The following is a 17,296-nucleotide window of genomic DNA, read 5'->3' on the forward strand; positions in this document are numbered from 1 at the left end:
AACTCAAATACGTAATATTATTTGAGGTTCAACACTAAAATGTTTACAATTATTTTATTTTAGTAACTTAACTTCCACAGTCCTGTCTTTTAACGTACATCCGAAACTCCAGAGGGCGCCAACAGTGCCTCGACCCTTCAACGCGGAAGTTATGTTGTGTAAATACCTCTATGGTAAATACCTACGCATGTGGATAGGACTGCATTTGTACATGTGAGGAGCAAGCCATGGCTCAAACACTAAACTGTATCAAGAAAACCTCTTCTAGAGACTTGTTGACCTGTGGCAACGGAAAAGGTGAGGCATTCTTTGAAAAAAAAAAATATTTAAAATACCTTGAGAATCTTTTCTGCCGATCAGATGAATCCAGAAACTCAGTTCAGATGTGATCCGATTAGCATTTGTGATTAGATAAACAGTTATTAAATGTCTGCTATAAATTATGGGTGATTCTTCCATGTTACTGTGACTATTTTAAATCTTGAGGAATGAAACTTTTAAAACAGTTGCATTCATCTAAACAAGTATGTTTGTGATTGTGTATACATGTAATGTAAACGTATATAGAAATAGATGCACATTATATAGTTACTAACTTTGTTGTCTCCAGGAATCCACGAGAAACTGCTGTTGAGCTCTAAAAGTGCTTCGCTCCAGACAGAAAGGGTCTCTAGAAGTGGTGGTAAGTTCAATGTCTTCAATTGTATTTGCAGGTTATACATTTGGATTGTTATTTATAATGCATAACTCCTTTATTCTCTTGCATATATTTATTGTGTTTCTGTGCATTAGTCTTGGATAAAGTGCAGAGTTTCCTTCCCCAAATGGCCCAGGCCAATGAGTCCCTAAGACATCAGATGGACGAGGCTCCCGCCGGTTTCTTTGACATCGAGTGTGTGGAGAATGCAGAGAAAGTCATTGAGATGGTGCGTCTGGTCACACTACCAGCAGTAGTTCATCATTAATTGTCCAAATGTAACAATATTTAATTTCCTCCATAATAACTGGGTGTGTTTACCCTGCAGGATGTGGCTCTGGTTGAGCTTGACGAATCAGACAGCAGCGAAGAGTCATCGTCATCATCATCATCGTCTTCATCATCATCTGAGGAAGACAGCTCAGAGGAAGAGCTGCAAACTGTCACTGCAAAGACACTGAAACTTCCAGGAGACAGAAAGAAAAAGGCCAACATAGAGGTGTTGGAGAAAGAGGGCAAGTGAGAGAGCACATACTGGAACTCTGGGAGACATTTCTGTGCCTATGGATTAAATGCATGACCACATCAAGTCTGTGTTTGTTTGGGATGAGCACAGACCAGTGATTTTATGTCCTGTTGAGCTGACGGACTCATGAGGAACATTTCATTTCAATTACAATTTTGGAGATGTTTTATCAAGGGGAGGGACTCAGTCTCAATTGAATATACTTGAAAAAAATTATGCATTACCTATATACAAAGTAAAAGTTCTGTTTCATTCAAAATATTCTAAAAACCAAAAACAAAGTTTTGCTATTTCCACTCTTTATTTGAAACAGAGTTTCCCAACGCTCCTTTAATATAGTTTGTAGTTGATGTAAAGTTAAAATACCGTTGTGTGTGTTTGACAATATGACACATCCTGTGTGATTGACAGCTTATACACAATGCATGTCATTGTGTGTAACAAAAGCATCATCGGCGAACACTTGGCAACAGATATTATGTAAATAATTCCCATTGTACTGAATTCAAGAGTATAAGTTACTACATAAAGCATGTCTTATATTTTTTTGTACAAATAAATAACTTCCTCGCAAAGATAACAGCAAGTTTGTTATTCCCTTTCAACATACCCAATTATCTTGCAGCTGTCTGGAATGCATAATTAAATATATAAAATAAGACTTGTCAAATCCTCTAATAAAATATATACAGTTGTGCTAATAAAAATGAGTGATTATGTGAAAATGCTACACGTATTAAAACCCTTAAATTGTACAAATATGGTACAGATATCAAAGTGGCAGTGATGCGACATGGCTTTTAAATATTAGACTATATATAAAACTAAGGTCGTGTGAGTGTTTGCAACTGCCCGAATAAAAAAAAACAAAAAAAAACGTGATGCTTCATCCACGTTTAAATGTTTGGGGTCAGTAAACAAATGAGTTAATAGAAATAAATACTTTATTTAGCAAGGATGCATTACATTATTGACAACTTATGTTACAAAAGACTTACTTTCCAAATAAATGCTGTTCCTTTGACATTTCTATTCATTACAGATTTGTCAGCATGGCAAATAAATGTTTCTTGAGCATGAAATCAGTATATTAGAATGATTTCTGAAAGATTATGTAACACTGAAGACTATAATAATGATGCTGAATATCACAGCAATAAATTACATTTTAACAAATATTCAAATAGATTTAATATTATTGTGTTTTTGATCAAACAAATTCAGCCTTGGTGAGCATTAGAGACTTCTTTCAGAAACTTAAAATCCCAAACATTTGAACGGTAGTGTAAATGAGCAGTTGTGATGTGACGAGCGACAGGACATTTTGTGGTTACTATTTCTGGTTTCTATTTCTGTGGCAAAACAGCATCGTGCAGCAGTTTCACGTTCAGTGTGGCAGTGGCAACATGGTTATGAAAGTCATAATACTATTGTGGTTACTTCCTGAAAATAACTTAATTTGATCATTCACTTGACCTCAGTCAGAATGACACCTCAATATCTACTAGATAAAAATAATTCTGTGTCCTTGGGTCCACTTGGAGGTCTTTTGTCTTGTTTTTCCCCATTTTTAAAAATGTTGTTCACCCGTGTAGACTTGCAAGCCAGCATTTGTCCCGCTCCAAACATTCCCAGAAAAAAAGAGTGATATAAAATGTAGGCACATCAGTGTAGTCATGGCAGGATATGCTCTGGATTTCCTATCAAACCTGCTTCAAGCCAAAGCGAAACAGCTCGGCCACTTCGGGCTGCAGTCACGGGCCATGCAGTCTTTCCCGTACCGGGTTCCCTTCAATACTCAACCGTCACAGCTTTAGTCCGCAGGTACTCGTGCAGGGCTTCCTCACCTGCATACACATGCATATGGTCCTCATGTTCATCACTTTATAGAGACAGACTAATAATACAGTGTGTTTTGTTGACTCTTACCAAGGTCTTTCCCAAACCCGGACTGTTTGAAGCCTCCAAAGGGAGCCGCCACGTCAGTCTTGTTGTATGTGTTGACGAACACGGTTCCTGCCTCCAGTCTCTCGCTCACGTACATGGCCTTGTTGATGTCACGCGTGAAGACTCCAGAGGCCAGACCAAACTCGGTGTCATTTGCTCTGCTCAGAACTCCATCTACATCCCTGATGGAGTAAAACAACGGTATTAGCAGGGATACACTCTTCCTTAATGATAATATCTGGCACACAGTATAATATATGTGCCTAAAGAATGCTGATATCTTGCTCAAATGTTGTCATAATGAGCTTCTGACTTGGATTTAGATCATTTTGCAGGTCAGATAGCCATAAAAAGCCTTACTATAGAGAGAAAAGTGCAGCTTACCCATCTTTGAATTTGGATACCACCATAACAGGGCCAAATGATTCCTCTTTGGCGATGAACATGTGGTCCTCTACGTCTGTGAAGACTGTGGGCTCCATAAAAAAACCTGTAAGCAGAAATAGCTCTATATTAGAAATGGAATAATCAGTATTATTATTATTATTATGTTTTTTTTTAGTGCTGTCAAACGATTAATCGTGATTAATCGCATCCAAAATAAAGTTTGTGTTTACATAATATATGTGGGTGCACTGTGTATAATTATTATATATACACACACATGATTGTATATATTTAAGAAATGTTTTCATGTATACATATACTGTATATACATTTATATATAATTTATATTATATATAAATATTTTATATATAAATAAAACAATTTTTTTAAAATATACATGCATGTGTGTGTATTTATATATATATACAAAATAATTATACACAGAGCACCCACATATATTATGGAAACACAAACTTTTATTTTGGATGCGATTAATCGTTTGACAGCCCTAATTTTTTTATGAGTGTAAGTTAAAGTATTGAAGAAAATTACTAGTTACAAAAGAAAATAACAACATTAATTCACCTTCAAATCTACCAATAAAATCTAATTCAAAATATTACAGTTTTTCTCAATTGCTTAAACACTATAACCAGGCTTTTGAACTAAAATTTCAAAACCATAATGCCATTTATCAAAAAGCACACCCATTTCCCTAAACTATAAACACTATTCCCTGTTTTGACACATGAATCAGAATTGTTGAACAATCACTGCAAAACTCTACACACAAATCCCTTAATTTCTCATTGCCTAGACCATGTGGTCATTTAGAAAGCACTAGCATTCAATATTGTTCACTCAAGTCAGCATAGTTTCAGCTCACTTAGCACACAATTACCCAGATGAAAACACTGAGAGTCACAATTTAACACACATCAATCAGAACTTTCAAGGTGCCTAAAAGTGCCAGAGTCAGTTCATCTGAGTTTTGGAACAATGGATCCACAAAGAAATAAAGGAAGAGGACGTGGAGGGAGCGGAAGAGGATATGGTGAAGGAGGAGGAAGAGGATATGGTGAATCCTCTTTAAAGAGAATCACCATAAAGAGGATATGGTGAAGGAGGAGGAAGAGGAGGATGCGATGAAGGAGGAGGAAGAGGATATGGTGAAGGAGGAGGAAGAAGAGGAGGACGTGGTGAAGGAGGAGGAAGAAGAGGAAGAGGAGGACGTGGTGAAGGAGGAGGAAGAGGACATCGTGAAGGAGGGAGAGGAGGAGGAAGAGGACATGGTGAAGGAGGGAGAGGAGGAGGAAGAGGGGGACGTGGTGAAGGATGAGGTAGAAGAGATGGTGGTGAAGCAGGAGGAGAAAAGCAGTCTCAGATGAAATTAGAGCCACTTGAGTTGATCATGTCCTTGTCCATGGCATGACTATGAGGGAGGCTGGACAACGAGTACAGCCTAATTTGAGTCACTTCACCTTCGCCTCCATCATCAGAAATTTCAGGGAGAAAAACAGGAAAACAGGGGTGAGTCAGGCAAAAGAATTTTACCTCTGCTGCCGGGCTAGGGCTAATATAGCCTGTGATGTGGATGTGATTGGCTTGACCCAGACCAAAGGCAGGAGGCTGAGGTGGAATAATCTTTTTTTTTTTTTTTTTTTGTGGTACTGTGTAGTACATGAATGAATAAAAATGCGCCAATGTATCCATTGGTTGTGTCTTTTGTCATGTGAAAAAGTTTGTGAGGAGGGGAACCACAAGTAACATAACTTACCAGTTTTGGAAATGTTGTTTTGAATTTATTGGACCAGTGTGTTAGACTATGTTGTAGTGTGTGTTATTTTGAGGGCTTGTGTGTCCTGTCTGAGGGCAAAGTTTGTTTTTTCAGCAAGAGTGAATGGTTTTGAATGTAGAGTTTCATTTTGACCTGAAAATAGGTTGTTTGGGAAACTGGGTGAGACGTTATGGATTTGTGTTTACTGTTTTGAGAATAAGAGGCATAGTTTCAAGAAATGCGTTTAAGCAATCGAGAAAAACTGTAATAAACAAAATAATAGTATATAAATGATACTACCATAAAACTGGGAATAATGCTTGTACATGACCCAAGTTGCCAGATTTATGCCCGAAAAAAATATTTACAGAACACATTTCTGTTGACAAACCCTTTTAAAGCATGGGTGTCTGGTTAGATGGGGTCTCACCTGGTCTGTCCACCTGTCTCCCACCGCAGACGAGTGTGGCTCCCTCCTTCACGCCGATCTCGCAGTACTCCACCAGCTTGTCCAGGTGAGCCTTGTGGTTCTGAGGTCCGTGATCTGTGGAGCGGTCCAAAGGATCTCCGATCTTCATCTTCTTGATTTCCTCGACCTGAACACACAAACACACATTAGTATGTCCTCATCTAGTAGCAGCTCGCATGCTTTAAGATGCAATCCATGCATGAGGGAACACGTACCACTCTCCTGATGTACTCGTCATGGATGGACTCCTCAACAAACAGCCGGCCCGCAGCGATACAGTTCTCTCCTTTGTTGAAGTAAACAGAACTCATGCCCTGCAATGTACATACGAACATGCAGTGAGTTCAAGAGGAGATCTGGCATTTGTATACGAGTCAAAACCTGCTACGGGGTAATAATGAAACAACGGTTGTAAAAAGTGATTTTTCACTATTGTTTACAAGAGGATTTGCATTTTCATGGGTTTAAATAAAATACTTTTGTTATAAGATACAATCACAACAACTTTGTGCATCAAAACCACTCATTTCCTGGTAAAAAATATACTTTATTTTTCAAGAGTCAATGAATTTGCGTCAGCTGAATGCATAATTTTTGTCAAGCCAAACATGTCAGTCTCAAAAAGCATTGCTTTGATCATCTCCAGCACGTTTTATAATTACCCAAAAAACAAACATAGTTCACCCCTCACGCGTGTTATCACGTCTTTTAAAGACTTGGTTGAAATATTAGAACTGAAAACATACGGGCATCAATCACTTCACCAATTTTGTCCATAGATGAACTGATGAGAGATCCCTGTGTTTTGACTCTCAGATACTGATTATATTTAATGAACTTGACAGGTGATTTTTATAAAATGTAGTTTGATCATTATCTTCTAAGTTCAAAGTTGCAAAAAAAAAAAGTTGTTTAATTTTCCAATAAAAGATGATCCATGATTGTAGATGATTTGTTACATTTAATAGCCCTTTAGCAGACTTTGACTTCTGTATTTTCAGGCACTGGCTGTCTTTTCTCACCATTCTCACGGCTTTGTCCATATCGCAGTCACTGAAGATGATGAGGGGAGATTTACCACCCAGCTCCAGAGACACCTTCTTCAAATTGCTGACCGCACAGCTGCAACAGGATGGACATCATCGTATTTAAGTTTTAACGATTCACATGACTTATTTGAGCAATAATAGGTTACTCACACAAATGGGACTCACCTTTTCATGATCTGTTTGCCAATTGGAGTAGAGCCTGTGAAACCGAGCTTACGGATATCAGGATGATCGGACATCCTCTGCCCGACCAGACCACCTAAGAGATGACAGAAATGTCAGTCATTACTTAACACTTCCGAATCACTTCTACATCTTCACAGCTCACATAACACATTTTTGTATGGAATATAATGGTGGAAAATAACAAACACTTTTTGCTTTTAAACCCTTCTAGAATGTCTTGTCTTGTAGGTTTCTATTGTAAATTAGATTTTTGGGAGAAACAAAATTAATTCGGAAGATGCACTTATTTTCTGTGGTGTTTAGCAACAGGCCACAGAAGATGCTGTTCACAAAGGTTAACTTGTATTAAACCTGGAATATCCCTTAATGTATTCACCTGATCCTGGAACAATGTTGATAACTCCTTTCGGAATTCCAGCTTTGACTGTCAACTCAGCAAACTTCAGAGCAGTTAGCGGGGTTACCTGGAAAAATCAAAAGAATATATCCATCTAGTTTGTATTCAGTAAAATATATTATACTATATATATATATGAAGAGTTCAGATGCAAAAGCCTCTAAATGCCATTTGAAATTTTCTTCTTTAATGATAATTTTTTATCAAACTTGTATATTTAAGTTCAGTAATTTCACTTAAATGGCAATTATAATTACCTATTAATTGTTATTTAAGTGAAATTACTGAACTTAAATATACAAGTTTGATAAAAAATCATCATTAAAGAAGAAAATTTCAAATGGCATTTAGAGGCTTTTGCATCTGAACTCTTCATATATATATGTGTGTGTGTGTGTGTGTGTGTGTGTGTGTGTGTGTGTGTGTGTGTGTGTGTGTGTGTGTGTTCTTACAATTTTTGTATATTTCAATTTATATATACTGTATACACAGCAGACTTTAGTGCAGTTAACTGGAACAATCAAGAAAATATCATCTAGTTTGTCAGTTTTTGTAGTTTTCAGAGAAAAAACTAATTATTCTAATTTTTTAGATTGTAGATTTTTATTATTTTAATACATTTAATTGTTAAATTACTTATGTGTGTGATATATATATATATATCCAAAATAAAAGTTTGTGTTTACAAAATATATGTGGGTCCACTGTGTATAATTATTTTGTATATATTTATAAATACACACAAATGCATGTATATTTAAGAAAAAAAATATTATTTATATAAAATAGTTATATTTATATATAATATAAATTTATATATAAATCTATATACATCAAAATATTTCTTAAATGTATACAAGCATGTGTGTGTATTTATATATATAAAATAATAATACACAGTGCACCCACATATATTATGTAAACACAAACTTTGATTTTGGATGCGATTAATTGCGATTAATCATTTGACAGCACTAATATATATACATATAGTATAAGTAAATATATAATACAATTAAGTAATTTAACAATTAAATTAAACACACACACACACACACATATATATATATATATATATATATCAGCACAACTGTTAATAATAATAATAATAATAAATGTTTCTTGAGCAACAAATTAACATATTAGAATGATAGATAAAATAGAATGATAGATAAAATCTGAACTATTAATATTTTTGTATATGTGTGTTTGCAAGTTTTACCTGAGCAGGTTTTAAGACAAGTGTGTTTCCCGCCGCCAGACAGGCTGCACTCTTCCACGCCAACATCATAAGTGGGTAGTTCCAGGGAATCACTATGGCACACACACTGAGACACACACAAACACCGTGTCACATATTTATGATCATCAAATTCACATAAACACACACACACACGTTAACACTCACTGACTAACCCCAGAGGCTCTTTCTTTGTAAATGTGAGGTTGCGATTGGGTCTGGCCTGATTGATGGGTATCGTTGAGCCCTGTGAGGAACAGGATATGATGCGTCAATGACAGGAAACTATTAAATGTATACATCGAAGGCCTGCACAGTGAACACACAGACCTGGATCTTGTCACACCAGCCAGCAAAGTATCTGAAGGTCTGAATGGACATGCCAACGTGTGTTTTCAAGGCCAGGGTATAAACGGCACCCGAGTCAATCGCTTCAATAGTGGCCAACTCCTCCTGGTGTTCCTCCATCAGGTCAGCCACACTGCACACAAAAGACAAAGTATGAATACTGCCCAACAGAAAGTTCTCTGTGAAATCAATTCTTGATCAAATGATGGGTTACAGTTAGACTTAGAAAATGTGTTTGGCTTTTCATTCATATGTCAACAAAAGTCTAAACAAACTCTCTCCATCCTACCGGTAGAGTAGCCGGCCGCGGTCACGGGGGTTCATTTTACCCCAGGGTCCGTTATAAAAGGCCTCTTTGGCTGCACTAACCGCTCTGTCCACATCTGCCACTGACGCATATGACACCTTGCAGATCACCTGAAAAAACACAACGCACCATTAGAGCAGTGTTTCCCAACCCTGTTCCTGGCGGCACACCAACACTGCTCGTATTCACTCCCTGCGTCCCAATTCGCATACTATCCGTCCTAAATAGTATTCGAAAATAGAATTAGTACGTCCCAAATCGTAGTATGTTGAAATTAGTGTTTCAAAGATACCCGGATGGTCTACTTTTTCCGGTCAGAATCCGAAGTGTAGATCGATGCACACTCTAACGGCTGATATTGCCCACAAACCATTGCGCGTCGGACGAGGATTCGGTTAGAACTACAAACACGAGTGAAAAGTGTTAAAAAACTACAGACACGTAGTCGATACGGAGGACGCGCGAGTCCCCGCGGTTGTGTAGAGAGGTTTAGATAAAGAGCTTTGAGTGATTAATTATCAGTATCTAACCTGACGAAAATGAATTTATTCAATGTTGTCCACATTATATTGCATTTGTCCGTTAAAGATGACGTTAGTATGTCCCAAAGACTGCCTACTCTTTTGCTACACACTCAAATGTACTTTTTCCTCACAAAAAGAGTACATACTTTTAGGGCGTAGTATAAGTAAGCGAATTGGGACGCAGCATTTGTCTCCCTAATCAAACATTTGTCTCCCCAATCAACTCATCAGCTCATTATCATTATAGCTCATCGAGTTGAATCAGGTGTGTTTGATAAGGGAGACAAAAGCCGTTTCTCAAAACCAAGAATGCAACGAACAGACTTGCGTTCTTGGGAAGAAAGCTCTTGCTAGTTGTTCTTGGAAGAACGAACTCACGAGGTGACGAGCACACGGAACGCTGCAGACAGTTTGAGACGATGTGTTCTTGCTGGTATTGCGCAATAGTACCCCCGCACAGACGCCGTCTGCAGTGCCCAAACATAACGAGAATTATTATACAGCCAGGCTTTATCGCCCAAGCCTAAGGCATTACTCTGCATACACTACAATGTAATGTATATTCATAACAATAAAGTAACACATGTCTCATTTTAATTCTGCTTCTGTTGTTTGTTTGTGTACACCGCTATAGCCAACGGCGGGAAAAAACGCTGGTAATATTCGGTAATATTCAGGTAACTTTTGACCTGGCTCCCGCTCCTTCCGCGAATGCCGGGATATTTCTGCCGTCAAGTTCACACAAGTTACCAACCGATGCATCCTCGGTAAAATGGGAGTGTCAAGAACACATGCGGGATTTTTAACCGTTCTTGCCTAAATGCAAACTTGTGTATTGGGACAGTACTTGGGCCGCGACTGATGGCGTTTTACAAGTCCACAAGAACACAAGTACAGACAAGAAGGCATATTGAGAAACGGACTTGGTGTGCCGCCAGGAACAGGGTTGGGAAACACTGCATTAGAGTAATAGGGGTGTGGTGTGTTTGAGGCGACTGAACTCACCGAGCCGTCCGTGGGGTTCACCGTGTTGTATGTCTTTCCATCTTCTGCGTTTTCAAAATTGCCATTGATGAAACACTGATAGGGCATTTTCACAGTCATGTTATTGACATCTTTTGTTGCATAATCGATGACCAGCTCCTCCTCCTGGTCTTCTCCACGCAGGCGTCGGACGAACATCTGGATGAAACTCTGGAAGGTGGTGGCCATGTAGACGTCCTCATTCTGAAGCTGCACTCCTCCGCATTTCTGCTTCACCTCCTCCACCAACCTAAATCAAACAATCACAATAACACACACTCAACTCGGAATGTTCATCGAGGTCTCCTTATACAAAAATAGTTACTGCCTCCTAACAATTAAACACACTGTTATATGTAAATGACCTCTGCTATGACTGGCTAACCTTTTTACATGTGAAATGAGTTTGAAATATTTTAGTTTCAGTGCTGAGCACTGACTGAACATTGATGTGTATATGTGGTAAATGATGTTAAAAGGAGTAGTTCACTTTTGGAAAAAAATTAAGAAATGAAGGTTCTGGGATTTTTCTCCATATAATGGACTTCATTGGGAACCAAACGGTTCAAGGTCCAAAAGACAGTTTCAGTGCAAACTGTTCAAAGGGCTTTAAACTCTAGTTCGTGACTCTCCTGTTCAAACTCGTTCTTCAAAATGAACGAATCTTTTCCCGAGTCAATTCGTTCATTTCGTTCGTTGAATGAACCAAATGACATGTTCATTTTGATAAACGAATTCGAACAGGAGAGTCACGAATGTGCATCACAGAACAGAGCAAGGCGAGCATTTGAGCTTATAAAACTTAAACTTTGTTTTTTTTTTTTTTAAATGAGGGATTGTTTCACTTGATAAGACCCTTATTCATCGTCTGGAATCGTTTAAAGCCCTTTGAACAGTTTACTGTTTGCACTGAAACTGTCTTTTGGACATTGAACCGTTTGGTTCCCATTGAAGTCCATTATATGGAGAAAAATCCTGGAATGATTTCATCAAAAAACTTAATTTCTTATCGACTGAAGAAAGAAAGACATGGACATCTTGGATGACATGGGGGTGAGTAAATTATCAGCAAAAGTTTTTTGTAAAGTGAACTACTCCTTTAATGTGATAATGGTTGTCGCGTTAATATCACAACAGGTTTGAAGTTTTTGCCACTTAGTTTCAGTGTTGTTACTGTAAACTAAAACTATTTTTAAAAATGGTAATTGAAATAAATGGTCATTGAAATAAAGCTGAAATTCAATATAAATTATAGATAGAAAAGTAATGCTTGCATGTAAATAAAAACATTTAGGCTAATTGAAAATATTCATAAATAATATAAGATTAATAAAAATCAATAATACGTAAATAAGATAAATGAAGGTCAGACCCACCTGACTACATCCATAGAAGCAGCTCCAGACTTAAAGAAATCGGTTGTTTCATCAATACCTGGAACGTTACTCAGAATACCCTTCCATATCGCCTAGACAAGTATGAAACAAAAGACAAATGGCATCATTGCTCAAATATATATCTAAAATGCATTTTGAGGCACACACATACCCTGATCTCCTCTGCCATTTTCTTCTCATCGTCTGTGAGATCCAAACTGGCGGTCTCCTCTGATGAGAAGTATTTGGATGCAGGAATCATCTTTCCATCCTCAAACTGCAGGTTCTTCACCTGGAGCTGCACAGTTGATATTATATTAAAGCTATTCATAATCTTCATGATGAATTTGTAGCACAGATATAATGCATTAAAAGCTTAGAAGCTAAGTTAATAAAACAATAAAAACGAACCGCTTTCCCATCAGACCCGAAAAGAACAATCCCAGATTTGGTAATGAGCCCAGGCTGAGACGCCCCCTCCACCTCTATTGGCTGACCGGCAGGCAACGACCCGCTCAGCATCGACGAGCTGTACAGCGTTACCGGCTACAGAACAAAACACACACACACTCATTACTATCCAGTAAAAACATCTTATAGTAGGATCATCAGAATTAGTCTTCAGTGAGACTTCAGATTCACTTTATTCATTATTCAAAGTGCATCATTTAAACAAAATATGTGTTTAGAAAGCGCACCTTTCCATCAATGACAACCCAGGCACCCGGAACTTTATCGTGACCACGGATCCAGTTATGGATGGCCTCTGCCGGCTGAGCCATATTCACCTGGAGAAAGAGACCGATAAACTGGTGTTCACTTCCTGAACATTTGGAGCCCTACAAATCCTGATTTACATAATTGTTTTTGTGTGTCACCTTAGCATTGGATTTCTTTTGGATTCCTTCATAGCTGGCTCCCTCTTCAGACTGAGGGATCTTGGGAGCTTTGCCATCTGCAATGAGCTGTACAGCTTCTACCTGTTGGAACACACTTTTTTAAGTAAACTCAGCTTCAAAATCTAATGTTTAACTTGTATAAAACAGGTCACATTGATAGTTACCATGGCCTTGATGCCTTCTGGAAACAGGAAGCGGTTATAAAGTGTATCCACTGTATCGTTGGGCTCTACGGGACATTCCTTCTGCAGTAGGATGGGGCCGGTGTCCAAACCATCATCAGCCCAGAATATACTAAATCCTGCTTTCTTATCACCCTCGATTAGTGTCCTGCATACAGGAATGCAACCCTTAAATGCATGAATGTTTTGACAATCATTATTACATATCTGGGTCTTTAGTGACCCGGATCTATATCTAACACAGATTGATCTTCTGAAATTTTAATATAAATTACTAAAGATTAAAATAAAGTATATTTTTTTACTTTTGGAATTTGGAAGGGTTCAATTTGAGCAGATTTAATATATATATATATATATATATATATATATATATATATATATAAATAGATTGAGGAATACTACTAAGAAGGTTGATGTCTAACTTTAAATATTTTATAAAAAAAATAATTTGAAGGGTATAAAGATATGAAGTCCATATAAAGATCTCAGAGTGATACTTTAGTAACATCTCACCAGTTGATGGCTGAGGCTCCTCTGTGTCTGGGCAGGATGGAGGGGTGGTAAATGATGGATCCATGTTTGGGGAAGTCGATCACATTCATAGGAATGAACTGGGAGCAGAAGGGCATGACGTTCAGCTCGGCGCCAACAGCTTTGTACGCCTCCACCACCTCTGGGATGGGTTTGCCCTTCACCCGCCACCGTGGGAACTTAAACACCGGTGTCCCGTCCTTCTCCGCCACCACCGCTGAAGGTCAGAGAAAGATTGGTCCTGAAAGGTTATATAAGCTCTCTGAAATAAAACCAGGTCGAACCTGGCATATTCAGACTTTAGCAAACTTCAATGAACAAAGACCCAGAGCAAGTGCTATAGGTAGCACTTTATTTTAGTCCTGTTCCCATATATACATACAATGCACTTCTTATAGTTATTACAACAACTGGGTAATAACTAGGTACAAATATTGAACCTATCCTTAATTCATGTTGTTATCTAAACCAGTCATTTCTTAAGTAATTGCAGTGTAACTATACGTACTGTAAAGAAAAGTGCAACCAACATATATATATATATATATATATATATATATATAAATATATATATATATATATATATATATAAATATATATATATATATATATATATATATATATATATATATATATATATATGCATACTTGAGTAACGGACCTTGTCCTTTATATCTGAATCTTTAAATGTATCAGTCATAAAATGTTTTAACTTCAAAAGTTATAGTGACGTGGGTACTTTTCATCATCTGAATATGGTTATTAAAATGGTAATCAGCATATTACATAATTATGTGTACCATTGGAGATGGTATAATAGACCAAGACATTAGCAATAATAACAACAATAATAATCATAATAAATATATATATAAATGGAGTTTATTGTGTTTCTGGGTTTCATCCACCTAAATTTACATTTCCTTGCCTATTTTGTGAAAAAAAAATATATTTTGCATTGACAAAAATTGTAATCAAACAATAATCAATTTTCTACAGTTAAACAGCATAAGCAAATAGAACATATAAAGTGCAAAAACTAACAAATTACACACACACACACACACACACAGAGTCACTTGATACAGACTCTGTTCTCACATAGATCACAAATGCTCCGATTACTGGTGGACTTTTCACCTCACATGGCTTCACACCAATATTCACCAAAACAATGCGATCATTATGCGGGATGTACTTCTCCTCTGACCCTGCGCCTCACACAAACATAAACACTCAGTTTTGAACCAATGTGCTGCTCAGGAATTCATTGTTGTGACTGAAGTAGGACACTGGTGTTCAACCTCACTTCCTGTTAGAGTTCATTACTACAATGATGGCCTTAATTTTGATTAGAGGGATTCATCTTTCACTTCAACTTCTATGGCACTTAAAATTAAGGTCCACAACATTTCCACACATGTGGAGCGTCCCAGCCCCCATGACACATTACAGTTACAAAAAACGTTCAGAGCTCCAATCTACCCACCCCCACCCATCTGACACTTACCCAGTGGGTCCGCCTTGCCGTCCTTATCAGGAACTGTGAATACGCCCACCACTTTATGGCCCTGCTTGCGGAGGTTTGTGTACACTTCCTGTCCAAACAAGCTCTGGCCAATCAGGGCCAACTTCAGCTTATTTTGGTAGTAAGCCTGTGTGAAAGAATATTAAAAATGTTAATACGTAAAAACAAGGAGACTAGACAAAACTTTATGGTTAAACGTAAACTGTGTGTCACCAACATTAAAATATGAAACATAATCAGTCCTATATGGGCCCTTTGTTCTCTAAAACTGTCTGTACAACAAAATGTGTATTATGGGTCAATGGCAATGTCCAAGATGATAAAAAGGAGGACAAATGGTTTTAAACTGTAAATAATCTTCATTATTATTATTATTATTATTATTATTATTATTTTATAAACTAAAAAGAGTGCACAATAGATCCAAATATCTCGCTGAAAGTCTATTTTATTTACTTCTATTCCATTACATTCTATACTATTATTAATCGTATTTTTTTCTTTTAAATCACACTTTTTGCTTTGTGTGTACATATACTGCTGCTTTGGCAATGTTGTTTGCAAAACAATCATGTCAATAAAGTAATTTGAAATTGTAATTTCAACTGTGCAACACAATGGGTGTAAAAATGAAGATCTAATGGAGACATAAACAGCTCAAGCATTGCCTACAAACAAACAGGTCTTGTTGTTTGCTTGTAAATGTTATTATTACTCATGCTTGCAATATGTTTATCTATCAGTGCACATGTGATTTGCAGTTGAATAGTGTTCTAGTAATAGTGACATAAGTAATATGATCTGCCCTCATATTCTCGACCCCCTGCTGATGCAACTCGCCACGGATCTGTCCACTAGAAGTAATCCGACCAAGCAACGTGGCAAAAACGGGATCCCCAATCGGTTCAACAGTTTTAAATACTAAATCTAATTAACATGCATATAGTATGCATATATCGCGAAGAATGAAACCTACAACATTGCACTAAGACACTTGGTTATTTCAGCTGTCAGCATGCTTACAATCACTGTAACGTTACATGGGTAACCCCTGTTTAATGCTATTTAAGAGGTCACCATCATATACAAACTTGGTTAAAGGGTGTATGCTTGTGTCTACCTTCAATACAGCACATTTCCACGTATGAGTTTATTCATTCATTCAAATCTATGGCAAACCCAACAATGCAGAAGATACGGTTACTCACAGAGCTCGAGGAGAATTTCCTCATGATCGTGTTCGCCGTCCACAACATGGTAAAAAAAATGCTATAAACACTAAAAGAAAGATCACGATTAAAGTCCGGGGTGGTGGGCTGGGAACATGCGGTACTGTAAACTCACACCTGCGGTGTATGTGGTTAGTGTGTGGCTGTAGCAGCAGAACCAGGCTGACCCGACGCGCAAGCGAGTTCAGTGCGTGCGCGCTCCCGTTCCATACGTCAAAGAAAGCGGCTTTTTAAACAGATGCGCGTACTCGTCTGAGCGTAGTTGTTATTAGAAGCAAACCCCAAATTTACAAGAATTGCTTCTTTTTAAATAGACTTTTTTTCTAGTTTGGTCTTTACCTCAAGGCAGAGGTGTAAAGAGTACCTGAAAAACATACTTTAGTAAAAGTACAGATAACGTTAGCCTAAATTACAGTGAAAATGTCTCCAATTCCAATGATTAAAAACCCTGGATTTACAGACAAGGCATTGATTAAGCCAAGCCTTCCTTCATAAAGGTATAAATAAAATATAATGGATAAATAAAATAATGTTTAGTAAAATTACTTGCACTGGATGCTGGTTTCGGCCTCATCTCATATATGAAGCTTATGTAGCCTTGTTGACAAGTTTGGGTGAACAAGGGTAAAAATATACAAGATATATGCCATGTTGATAACTGCAGCTGAAAA

At 37.5% G+C, this 17,296-nt stretch overlaps 2 protein-coding genes across 2 annotated transcripts; one reads left to right on the forward strand and one right to left on the reverse strand.

The window, feature by feature from the left end:
- Nucleotides 1-139: 139 nt before the first annotated feature.
- On the forward strand, nucleotides 140-1,803 carry nopchap1 (NOP protein chaperone 1). The gene is made up of 4 exons (XM_039667852.2): nucleotides 140-297; nucleotides 611-682; nucleotides 793-926; nucleotides 1,026-1,803. The coding sequence occupies exons 1-4, from the start codon at nucleotides 228-230 to the stop codon at nucleotides 1,218-1,220; spliced, it is 471 nt and encodes a 156-aa protein (XP_039523786.1). The 5' UTR covers nucleotides 140-227; the 3' UTR covers nucleotides 1,221-1,803.
- A 346-nt stretch (nucleotides 1,804-2,149) lies between these two features.
- Nucleotides 2,150-16,824, reverse strand: aldh1l2 (aldehyde dehydrogenase 1 family, member L2). Its single transcript, XM_039667691.2, has 22 exons — nucleotides 16,605-16,824; nucleotides 15,379-15,523; nucleotides 13,851-14,085; nucleotides 13,317-13,482; nucleotides 13,132-13,233; nucleotides 12,952-13,041; nucleotides 12,665-12,799; nucleotides 12,426-12,551; nucleotides 12,254-12,345; nucleotides 10,860-11,127; nucleotides 9,313-9,440; nucleotides 9,006-9,156; nucleotides 8,852-8,922; nucleotides 8,658-8,763; nucleotides 7,415-7,502; nucleotides 7,018-7,111; nucleotides 6,826-6,925; nucleotides 6,019-6,117; nucleotides 5,765-5,930; nucleotides 3,555-3,660; nucleotides 3,153-3,352; nucleotides 2,150-3,070 (listed from the first exon to the last, which is right to left on the reverse strand). Exons 1-22 carry the CDS (start codon nucleotides 16,650-16,652, stop codon nucleotides 3,015-3,017), a joined length of 2,772 nt encoding a protein of 923 aa, XP_039523625.1. The 5' UTR covers nucleotides 16,653-16,824; the 3' UTR covers nucleotides 2,150-3,014.
- Between the last annotated feature and the right edge of the window lie 472 nt (nucleotides 16,825-17,296).

The sequence above is a fragment of the Pimephales promelas genome, chromosome 24 (assembly GCF_988280905.1).
Source record: "Pimephales promelas chromosome 24, fPimPro1.hap1.1, whole genome shotgun sequence".
NCBI classification, from domain to species: Eukaryota; Metazoa; Chordata; class Actinopteri; order Cypriniformes; family Leuciscidae; genus Pimephales; species Pimephales promelas.